The 12,594-nt window shown below is 34.5% G+C and overlaps 1 protein-coding gene across 49 annotated transcripts in view; it reads left to right on the plus strand.

Moving 5' to 3' along the window:
* Nucleotides 1-12,594, plus strand: part of LOC125666832 (rho GTPase-activating protein 15-like) — a 62,165-nt gene that overhangs the window by 34,341 nt on the left and 15,230 nt on the right. For 25 of the 49 annotated variants that reach the window (XM_048900148.2, XM_048900153.2, XM_048900155.2 and 22 more), the window contains 6 exons: nucleotides 2,586-2,766; nucleotides 3,589-3,687; nucleotides 5,310-5,394; nucleotides 7,127-7,153; nucleotides 11,702-11,824; nucleotides 12,253-12,351. In XM_048900148.2, the coding sequence (XP_048756105.2) occupies nucleotides 2,586-2,766; nucleotides 3,589-3,687; nucleotides 5,310-5,394; nucleotides 7,127-7,153; nucleotides 11,702-11,824; nucleotides 12,253-12,351 (614 nt within the window). The remainder of the gene's footprint in view (nucleotides 1-2,585; nucleotides 2,767-3,588; nucleotides 3,688-5,309; nucleotides 5,395-7,126; nucleotides 7,154-11,701; nucleotides 11,825-12,252; nucleotides 12,352-12,594) is intronic. The other 24 variants (XM_056151979.1, XM_048900150.2, XM_056151962.1 and 21 more) reach the window with 1 other exon arrangement.

Below are 12,594 nucleotides of genomic sequence, written 5' to 3' on the forward strand. Positions count from 1 at the left end.
TCATGGCTTGAGATGATGAACCAACATACAACATATACTGGCTAATAGAAATTGAAATACACATGGCATTTCATGTTAATTTCCTTAGTCCCCGCCCACTGACCTGTCAATTTGCATAAAAGTTACATCCAGTTGTAAGTTGTTGGGAAATTAACACATTAGAGCTTTGAAGGGTTAGTTGAAAGTGTAATGTAAATATATATTATTACTACAGTAATTTGATCTGCAGGGTCGGATTATGGTAGAGTTGACAGATGTGGATCATCGGATCAAACAAGATACGAAGCGTCGAGTTTGATCTGATGATCCGCACCTGTCAACGTGATGTGATTCAACACTTAAGATCAAGTTATTGTAGAATTGATAAATTTATTATATACCCCCTTATGTATTTTTAAATACAAATTTATTAGATAATGTATTCCTAATTATCAAAAAGACAAACATACAGTAAAATTATTTTTTGTGCATGGAGTTTTACTTGTGATGTGATCGATCGTTTTCCAAAAAAAACCGTGTGTCGATGCATTGTGACATCATCAGTTTCAGAGCGACAGGATCTGGAATCAGATCATCACAGTGTGGTGATCCGGAAAGTCGGATCACACTTTGTGAATTTAACGGCATCAAAACAAGGGATTATAGTTGGGTAAACCCCATCGTCGGAAACCCACGGTTGATTACGCTTCGTTCCTCTCTCCATCACCCGTGGGTCCATTCATTCCTACTCACTCGTTCTCATGAATAATTAATGAGGCAATTCGATTGGGCGCTCATCGTATACCCTGAGCGAATTTGTCCAATCAACAAGACGCTTTCAGCCCAGTTTCGGTATACAATTATTGTGATAGCAAAGTTAAGTTGATACTACCTTTAAAAACAAAAGTTCCGTTACTACAACGATTACTTTGATTGGATGATATTTTTAAATATTTATTCATGAGAACGAGCGAGTAGGAATGAATGGACCCACGGGTGATGGAGAGAGGAACGAAGTGTAATCAACCGTGGGTTTCCGACGATGGGTAAACCCCAATGACATCCATTATATTTAGATAGTAAACATTGAATATTTAGTTTAGATACCGTATAAGCAGAATATTTAGCAAAGATTTAATTTTGGCATTATTATTGAGGGTGTAAAGATCGCTAAAATTGAATAACGCTAACAATCTATTCCGAATCGTCGTCAATACATTATCTCGAGTCTTGGAATTATAAAGTTGCTAAGATTAGCTCTCGCTATATATAGACCCAATTTTATGGGTAAATTGCTGAATTTGTGTCTTGCTAAAAATTCCACTTAATAGTATGCTGCAATTTGTATTACTGTTTATCATACATATGATTAAAGAGAAATTTTAAAGTATAAGCTCATTTTGGCGAAATTTTTTCTTTCAATCCAAATCATTTATTATATAAAAAAAGATATAAATGAGTGATATTTATGAACTTTGAAACGATTGGATATTCATCAAAGGTCACACTAGACACTATCTTATATAGAAGATTCAATTTGAATTTTTATCCAGTTAGCAAAAATTCAGGGAACATAATTTGAAGATTGCAATTTATGCATAAAATTCTTACTATTTACAGGAAATGACTTGTATGAGTCATTTGAATTCTTTAGAAAAAATTGAACAAAATGACCTTTATTTTCCCTTTAAATAGTAAATTTTTCTTCCTCTGATTGATCAAGATTACGTTTTCTGTGGTGCATTGACAAATATTCACATTTCCAACGTTTTTGCCTTAGATATCTTTGCCGAGTGCATCTTGGTAAATATAGTATGTGTATCTCTAAATCAATGTCTAGAAATTCCAACAGAAATGAAATAAAAATTGTTTTGAATTTGAAATTACACAAGGATATCATTACATGAACTGCAACGTTTCACATCAGCATAGTTTTCATGAAGCGCTAACGAAGTATGGCAAATGAAGTATGACTAACAAAGTATGGTTAACGAAGTATGACTAATGAAGTATGACTAACGAAGCATTGCTAATGAAGTTGTCACAGTTCATATGCTCTCGGGTATTTTCAAAAATTTGAAATCTATTTCATAAGTAAGTTCACCATGAGGTTGTGGTGGGTGTTATGTTCCGATTTCACAATTAATGCTGCACTGTTAATGATCTTGTCATGTTGGAATTGTTCATCAGAATAGACTAATTAGGGTACATTGGGGCATTGAAAGAAATTGTCAAATTTCTGATTTTTTCATAAAACATTTATTGACCATCGGTCTTGGTCTACTCGTGACTGTACAGACCTGGGAAGATGTTCGATAATTGGTTGGCCTCGGAGAGGGAGACCAAAATCAAACGTGAATTATTTTGTTTTATGTATGGCGATTTATACTTGAAACCAAATTCTGCTTTAACGAATTCTTTTCATGCAAATGTTTCCTCATGCTGTAGTTGCTTTGTATTGCAAATCTTTGAGAAATAGTTTGGCATCGTGGAAATATCCCACCTGCCAGGTTGATGTGACTGGTGTGTGTTTAATCACTGTCAACTTTGTCAATTTTCATCTTTTTGAGATGATGTAAGCTTGATTATTAATCTGAATGTTGTAGAAAAAGCTCAAACCAGAACTATGTCAAGCTGTCTGGATCCAATATGGTGTTTTACAAAGATTTAAGGGCATCAAAAAGTCAGCCTGGATCACCGAATGGCAGGCCGGAGTTCATTGTGCCTTTACACGGAGCAGTAGTGGAAAGACATGGCAAAGAAAAGGCTAGCAAAAAGATTTTAAAGGTGAGGAGTCTCTGATAATCATGAGGGTGGTGGCCATTTGAAACCAATGTTTCACCGTACTAAATATCCTCACACAACGTAGTTGTAGCAGAGGTACAGTCAAACCTACCATAGCGGTCACCTCTACCATAGCGGTCACCTCTATCAAGCATTCACTGTCTCGTGTGGACATTTTATTCCGTTCCAATTAAAAATATCCCATGGGGATTCGGGTTCAAATAGGTCTTCAGTACCCCTTGCATGTCATAAGAGGCGACTAAATGGGGCGGTCCTTCGGATGAGACCGCAAAACCTGAGGGCCCATGTCACAGCAGGTGTGGCATGATAAAGATCTTTCCCTGCTCAAAGTCCATAAGCACCGAGCATATAGGCCTAAATTTTGCAGCCCTTCACAGACAATGGTGAAATTTCCATTTGATTGAAAGATTCTTGAGCAGAACGTTAAACAATATGCAACCAATCAACCCTTCTTAATTAGGAGAATTCTAACAATGTTGCTATGCTACAAATGAAACTGGACCCACATTGATACCAGAAAGTGAAGCTATTGTGTGTAACTGGAATTCTTAGCGAGACACAAATTTAGCAATTTTCCCATAAAATTGGGTATATATATTTAGCAAGAGCTAATTTTAGCAATTCACATAACTATTTATAGCTACGATACAGAATAAATTGTAAGCAATATTCAATTTTAGCGATCTCAACACCCTAGCTATTGATGCCAAAATTAAATCCTAGCCCAAAATTCTGCTTATACATTAGCCAATGAATGAAGTGGGGAACCAGTTGGTTGAGAACTAGTTTTTTGTTTATTCACAGCTAACCACAAGTCAGGGAGACCAATACATACTACAGTTTGAAGATGATATCATGCTACAAAGTTGGTTGAATCAAATTGATAAAACTATTAAAAGTCTGGTAAGTAATTCTCCTTCAAGACCTGCATTATCTCTATGAAAATGAACTACCTGTATATACAGTAGAACACACTTATGGTGAACACACTTATAATGAATTCATGCTTGTTGTGAAGTGATATTTATTCCCCATTGAGAGATGAATGACAACAAATTTATTGGATATGATGAATTTTGGTTATAATGAAATGTTTTTAGATGGCCAGGGAGGTTCGCTCTAACTGTGTTTGACTGTAAATAAGAAAAAAATCCATTTCATGGATGTTACACAAGTGTTCTTTCTTATAATGTTTCGTTTTAATGTATGTTTAGGTACGCATTGATAACGCTAGATAACATGATAGAATTGCAATGTATGAAGACTATGAGATGTTACTGTTGGCAGTTGGATGTGTATGCTGTAGTTTCATCTAAATTCGGGGGAGGGGGGGGGGGATTTTTGTGGATTGCCAAGATTTTACGATTTCTTTGGGATATGATTTTGTGGACATGGTTTCCTTACTTTGAAACGTCATTATTAAAGCTGTATGGTCCGAATGACAATATTTTTTTCCATCTCGTAAAAACGCTATTAAATCATCGCATGTATGTAGTTATTAGACTGTGCGACATATCATAAATTATTTCACCTGTTTTAACCCAAATAATTTGATTTTAAATCGATGTTTACAAATAACTGTTTCACTGTCATTTCAAGTGACAGTCACGTGACGAGTTCAAACTTTCAGATCATCGGTGGTCTTATCTGTGTAAAGCTGTGTATTTTGTTATAACAGTACCGTACCATAAGTTTAATAGAAATAAAAATATCAAATACCTCTTAGTAATTCGTTGTTTTACACTCTTTCAGCCTTAAAACTAGACAGTTGCGTATGAGTTAATACATCATGTTGGGATTCCCCTGACGCGCGTGTGTCTATTTATAGACATCTATTATGGGATGATTTATATATGTAGCCACTATATTTACTTTCTAAATAATATTCGCACTGTTTTCTTTTACATGCAGCTGTTTTCAAGTATGTAATTAAGGAAAAGTTGATAACTTTATAAAGTAATTAATCTGCTTTAAAGTAATTATGTACACAAATAATACATGAACATCGGGTCATACAGCTTTAAGTTTTTTACTTCATTGTGATTTGAAATTTGTTGGGTAGGGGGTACTGTACCACAAAGTCCGCAAAAAATGAAGCCGGCACGAAATTGACTGATTCCACAGTAGATGATTGTATGTTCTGTAGAAATGTGATGTATGTTCGACAGTCTCGGCATTCTTGTAGAAATGTGATGTATGTTCGACAGTGTCGGCATTCTTGTAGAAATGTGATGTATGTTCGACAGTCTCGGCATTCTTGTAGAAATGTGATGTATGTTCGACAGTCTCGGCATGCTTGTAGAAATGTGATGTATGTTCGACAGTGTCGGCATGCTTGTAGAAATGTGATGTATGTTCGACAGTCTCGGCATTCTTGTAGAAATGTGATGTAGTTCGACAGTCTCTGCATTCTTGTAGAAATGTGATGTAGTTCGACAGTCTCGGCATGCTTGTAGAAATGTGATGTATGTTCGACAGTCTCGGCATTCTTGTAGAAATGTGATAAAGTGCGACATCTTTTACAGGGAGGTGCAGGAACGGACATAGCACCACCATCTCCAGCATTAACAGTAGACGAACCAAAGGTCAAAAAGAAGCCTTCATTCAAGAGTAAGTGTAGCCTACTGACCCAGTCTGCAAGGTCAAGGTCAACTCTAAGTGAATTTTTATCATTATGTCGCTGTGTGCTTGGAATTATCAGTTTGTTTTTGTTGTGAGGTGGTTGAATATATAACAGTACCGATACAGAAGTACAGTAAGACAGGCTTACAATGACCACACTTACAATGAATTCACATATTGTGAAGTACGTCATATCTACTCCCCTATGAAAGGAATATAATGAAAATCATATTGGATGTAACGAAGTTTGGTTATAACAAACTGTTTTTTTCTAGCCCCGGAGATTCGCTCTAACTATGTTTTACTGTATATCAGGTTTGATTTTTTATTCGTATATTTTTTTTCCTTCCTTTGAAAATTTTATCAAAATGTACTCTGCCATTGTTGAAATATTTGATTCTTATACATGAAGAGATATTTAGGTTAATGTATTTGAGTACATACATAGTATCTTTAGTTACTTGACAGCGTTTTCCCCCCACCATTTGGGAATCGTACCCATGCCCATTCAATTGGGAAAAATAGCTTCAACATGGGGAATTTGCTATATCAACAATGGCTTTTATTTTAAAATTAATCCTGAATAAACTATTTTTTAACGGATAAACAAATAAAAAAAGTATTTATTCATCGTGTACATTTTATGAATGTGTACTACTTTTTGATGTCTACTTTCTATTTAGGTGGCAGGGGACAGTTCTTTTGGTTCTGAAACATGTGGGTAGGGGGTATACATCAAAGTCAGATTATGACAGACTAATGAAAAATCATATTTTCCTATTATGTCAATACTTTTATTTCATATTGGTGTCATTAATATATTGTGATCCTAAATTACATGTCATTCATACATACTGGTGCTAGTGCACAAAACATGCTCTGAGAAGGTGCCCCTTTCTTGCTCCGATTTTCTCTCATTTAGGTTAAATCCGCACTACCCGAACCCCATTAGGGTAACGTGCGAGGGGATTTAGACACAGCACAATCAAGAACTCTCTGCCCTTCTTAAAAATCTACCTTTCATCTGGAGCCATCCACATTCCCGCTCAACCATAAACCTTTTGCTGGACCATGTAGTTCTTAAGCAACTCACCATGTGTCTTAGTTTCGTATTTGCACCCATCTATATGCATCATGGGGACACCTACATGTTGCATATCATTTTTATCATTTAGCACTTAGCTACACTTGACATGTTTTACACATTTTGTAATATCACTTCAAATATGGGATATCTCCATTTTTTAATCAATTTGACTGGGCCTATAGTTCGAAACTATCCCCTGCTATCGGGCCTATATTTCGAAACTATCCTCTGCTACCTTAATGAGAAGTGAAGAAATTAGATAACTTGTACAACATTTCCTTATGGTTTGTTGTTGGGGTAAATTGGGGAAAATCGATAGTATTTGGCATTGGGAATGATACTGTGTATCGGTACATATTTCACAAGGGGAAAACGCTGCTTGACTACAAAGTACCTTCATCATTAATGTTACCGAGTATGTCTTTTGTACAGTAAAACACGCCATAGCTAACACACTTATAATGAATTGTCAGTGAAATTATAGATGAAATTAAAGGAGAACTCGCTGAATGTAAGAAGAAATGACACCTACCACACAAAATAGGACATTTCTAGCACTGCTTTAACCGGGTTTTACTGTACAACAAAAGCAGTAGTATATATCATTTCATTGCCTGTACGTATTTACATTAGCAAGCCCCTCAAAGGAATCATTACTAGGTAAATTTTTTTGTATTTTTCTTCCTGCTTGCTTCTCTCTTTAAATTTTAACAAAATATGTATTAATTGATTAATCAATGAAGTAACTAAAAGGCAGGTAGAAGGCATGGTTGTCAGGAATTTGTTGTCAAAAGCACATGAAACACACTGCATTGATTTAAAAGCTGAAGTCAGTCCCTCTGTTAATCTGTCATCTGTTTAACATCAACCAAACTTTCTTCAATAGAGATGATTAGGAAAAGTTGAAAACAGATTAAATTTACCTGCAATAATGTAGACCTCTCCAAATTTTTTTCTCCTCCAGAAAATGTCAAAATAAAAAAAGAATTGGAAAGGGCTACGTTATTGCATCTAGAGTGAATTAAGTTCTGAGATCATCTTGTGAGCCATTCAACTTCTTAATCATAAATGAAAAATAAAAACTGAAAAAAAAAAAATTTTGTGATACATTTGTTATATAGTAAAGATTTTTTTATTTAAGTCTTCGATAAAGGTCTGCCATGTATGTAGATTTCACAACTGCGTATGTCAACAAGCATTTTCGGAAATGAATAATGATATAAATATTTGTGGAACTTGGCTTGATTTTTATGTGGCACACTACAATTATTTTTATTGATGAACAGGATTGTTAAAACTTTTGAAAAGCAAGAATATAAGTACATTTTTAATGTAAATCAAATTAGGAGAATTTTCGCATCTGGGTGGTCATTTCTTTATAAGGAGTAATTGTCTCTAGTTTTTTGAGATCATTTAGATAACATGACTCTTCACCCCCCCTACTCTCAAAATACAAGATGTTTGTAAATGCATGGTCTTAACTGTGTAGGTTCTCAAGCTTGATCAAAACTCTGTAAGAAGAGGTTGACCTGGTGAGTGTTGTGGCCCATGGGCCTTCTGTTTTCAAATATGTTTTCTTCAATTCATAATGGACAACTATGGACAGGCAATCCGAAAGTCACCAGACCATGAGACAGATCTGGTAAAATTTTCTTCTGTCTGGTGAAATATTTCAAGTCTCTCCAACCTATAGTTACATGTATGTATTTAACTTTCATCAAAATCACAAGAATGACTGGCAAGTTTTCAAAAACTTTCAGGGTTTTCTGCTTGACAATTACTAATTGATAACAGTAAGGACAGGTGACTCTTGATGGCTCAAACTTAATGCAATTTCTCAAAATTCTTCATCTCTGGAAGTAATCCCCCTAGCTGTTCTATTTGCCCCCCCCCCCTTGCGCCCCCCCCCCCCCCCTGTGCACTTTATGAATACGCTCTCTTGAACTCCAGATTGTTCGAAAATCTTGATCATTTGAAGTATATTTTAAATCCTAATATATTGTAAAAGTGGTTATTTACGCGTGGGGGAAATTTACACTAATTCCACGGTCATGTAATAAGCGCGTAAATTTCCCCCACACTTATAAGCAGTTGATATGATATATATTGGGTTATCGTATATTTTTCCCCCACGCATAATGTTGGAAATGGAAAAACACATACTTAATAAGTGGTCATCATTTACAACAGCCATTGGTCACTTGTGACCTCATTAGAACGATATGGATTATGTACCTGAGTGGTGGTCATTATTGTGAAGCCACAGTTTAACTATTTGGTACCTGCCTTTATTAGCAATTATCAACTGGTCTTATTAAATCTTTAGATTTAGACTATAAACTTTGTTTTCAAATATAAATATGTTTCTTCAATTCATAATGGTCAACTATAGGCAGGCAATCTGAAAGTCGCCATAAATACCTTCTCTTGAACTCCAGATTGTTCGAAACTCTTGATATTTAGAAATGTGTCTCTTAAATTTTGAGACATGTATTGCTGCAAAAAATGAAGAACATGCAAATGAATATACAGTCCACTCTGGATATATTGAAATTCTGGGGACCACCGGAATTGTTCATTGTACAGTCTACACCTGATATATCGAAATGAAGCGGACCGACCTGAAAATTACAATAAAACTGATTTTGAACTATATGATAAATATTACTTGAGATTTATTTTTACTTCAATATAACAGATAGTTCAATGTAAGTGATTTCAATATAACAGATAGTTCAATATAAGTGACTTCAATATAACAGATAGTTCAGTGTCAGTGACTTCAGTATAACAGTTAGTTCAATATAAGTGACTTCAATATAACAGAGAGTTCAATATAAGTGACTTCAATATAACAGATAGTTCAATATAAGTGACTTCAATACAACAGATAGTTCAATATAAGCAACTTCAGTATAACAGAAAGTTCAATATAAGCGACTTCAATATAACAGATAGTTCAGTGTCAGTGACTTCAGTATAACAGAGATTTCAATATAAGCGACTTCAATATAACAGATAGTTCAATATAAGTGACTTCAGTAGAACAGATAGTTCAATATAAGTTACTTCAATATAACAGAGAGTTCAATATAAGTGACTTCAATATGAGTGGAGTAAGCTGTATTTTGTTTCTTTTTTTAAGTGTAGTAATGTGTTAAGATTAAGTATATGATAATATTACTTGGGGGAAAATGAAAGTATAAATTTTTATTACCCTGATATGATACAAACATCATTATATCTGTTTAGTGTAAAACTGAAAAACGGTCAATGTAAACGTCAATTTAACCTGAACTCTCAATCTCTCAAAACTCTTATCAGAATCACATGGACTTTTAGTTTTGGAGAGTCACCTGTTCATATAAAGTTGATTGACTTTTTCAGATCTTTAGAATATTATGTTAACATGTAATATTATTATTAAAGAATTAAAGTCTCTTGTATGTATATATTAAGAAATAATTTTCATGTTTGAAAGTACGTGAGTGTTTGTACTTTGACACATCATGCTGTCATACCTCGTGAACCATGTTAGACATTCATGAAAAGTATGCAGGTGTAAAGTCTTACAGTTCATACCCTCATGAATTTTCAAAAATGTGATTTATTTCTTATATTACATTCTACTTTCATTTTGAGCCGTTGAAATCGATGTACTATGTTAAGATTCATATACATGTACGCATTGTTCACAACTACAACTCATTCATGAAGAAATAGTTATCATTACAATATGCAGATATGAAAGGCATGGGAAATGGAAATGTTTTCAGATTAACAGGAGCTTGGAAGCTATCAGCCTATGAATAACACCTCTCACTTCTTTAATTCACAAGTTCTCGATAACATTTATTTTGAGTGACAGGTAGACATCCAAGAGGGTTGTCTTTTATCGGAGGCATAGTTTTTGGTCTGTCCATTTGTCTGTCTGTTTGTCTGCAAAAACAGTAACTTTAGCCATAACTTTTGAATGGTTCATGATAGGGCTTTCATATTTTACATGTATATTCCTTGTGACAAGACCTTTCTTTTGGTACCAGATGTTTGACCTTATGACCTTTTACCTTAGAGTGTGACTGATTTTTGAAAAAAAAATTTAACCTTGGCCATGACTTTTGAATGCTTATTGCTAGGGCTCTCACATTTGTATTTCTTGTGACAAGACCTTTTTGTTGGTACCAGAATTACGGGGCATCAGTGTTTTACTAACACATCTTGTTTCTAAAATTTACAGTAGGGTAGAACAGCGTTTTGGTTAAAGTTTGGATAGTACTTTTGTTTTTAGCTTACCTGAGCCAAAGGCTCGAGTGAGCTTTTCTGATCAAAATTTGTCTGTTGTCTATCGGCGTCTGCACCGTTGTTGTAAAGTTTTCACATTTTCATCTTCCTCTCCAGAACCACTGGGTCAATTTCAACCAAACCTCACACAAAGCATCCTTGGGGGAAAGGCTTTCAAGTTCGTTCAAATGAAGGGGCATGCCCCCCTCCTTCAAAGGGGAGATAATCACAAAAATGCAAAATAAGGGTAATGTCATTTAAAAATCTTCTTAAGAACCACTGGGCCAGAGAAGCTGATATTTACTTGAAAGCTTCCTGACATAGTGCAGATTCAAGTTTGTTAAAATCATGGCCTCTGGGGGTAGGATGGAGCCACAATAGGGGATCAAAGTTTTACATACAAATATATAGGGAAAATCTTTTTAAAAAATCTTCTCAAGAACCAATGGGCCAAAGAAGTTGACATTTACATGAAAGCTTTCTGACATAGTGTAGATTCAAGTTTGTAAAAATCATGGTCTTCAGGAGTAGGTTGGGGCCACAATAGGGACTAGGGTTTTACATGCAAATATATATGGAAAGTCTTCAGATATGAGCCAAGGTTACTCAGGTGAGTGATGTGGCCCATGGGCCTCTTGTTTTATTTGTTAGGACAGCTTTAACTGATTTTGGTCCTGTAATCTTTGTAGTATACTTTAGTTTATTCAAAAATCAATGTTATTCAACATCATGCACAAAAGATCAACCGTTATCATATAGCAATCAAGGAAACTTTACAATCAATTTTACATGCATTTTGTTGTAAGGAGATCAATATAGAGAGAATATTTTGATATTAAAATGAAGATTTATGTTATGCTTAGACAGAATCTTTATCTGTAGATATCAATCAGTACTACTAATTTAATATGAGAAATAACATTTCAGTACGAAAAGCAAGTGCAAATGAGGAAGGAAGTTTGGAGAGAGGGAAGTTGAGGACCAAACTTTTTAACTTCATGAAATCTAGACCCACTAAGGAGTCTCTTGAGCAAAAGGGCATTATTAAAGGTAATGATTTGTGTAGCATTTAAGCTATTCCCATCTCCAATATCCATCCATTGTTTATAAATATTAGGTGAAGTTAACTAATATTTGACATTTATTCATTAAAGCAGATTTTTGTTAATTTTGTTCCACGGAAATTCTCTTAAGGCAGAAGAGTGCCTGCAGTTTTTATGAATTTACATTTTAAAGGAATCAGTTCAGAGCACAAAATACAAATACATAAGATCCTGAGCAGATTAAAATACCTTTACATCACTTAATTCATATTTGATTGCCAGAATGAAGAAAAAATGCATGGTTTCTTCCTTTCAACACCACAACTGGGGAAAAAATTTCCTTGTCTATTCAGTCCTGAATTTGTGTTGTAGTTAATGCGTTTTCTTTGTATTCAGTGATTGGTATCTGTTAATATAATGCATACCCATTTTCAGATGCTGTTTTTGGAGCTCATCTTAAACTACTTTGTGAAAGAGAAAAAGGAAAAATTCCGAAATTTGTCCAAAAGTGTGTTGTGGCAATAGAGAAAAAGGGTAAAACATATTGTTTTTCAATAGATAATCAAGTTGAATCTTTTTAAAGGAGCATTAGCTGTGAAAGTCATGGCAACCATTTTTTTTTTTACAGAATCTCTCAATGGCATGGGAATATATATTAATGACTAATAAAACATTTATTTTGAATGAAAAAAAAGAAGAGAAACCTAATAAACTTACATTAGATAGTCACTTTTAGTGTAAAGAAATAAATAAAGAAAAATAATTTTGCAAGACAAT

Source organism: Ostrea edulis, chromosome 10, assembly GCF_947568905.1.
Source record: "Ostrea edulis chromosome 10, xbOstEdul1.1, whole genome shotgun sequence".
In the NCBI taxonomy this organism is placed as follows: Eukaryota; Metazoa; Mollusca; class Bivalvia; order Ostreida; family Ostreidae; genus Ostrea; species Ostrea edulis.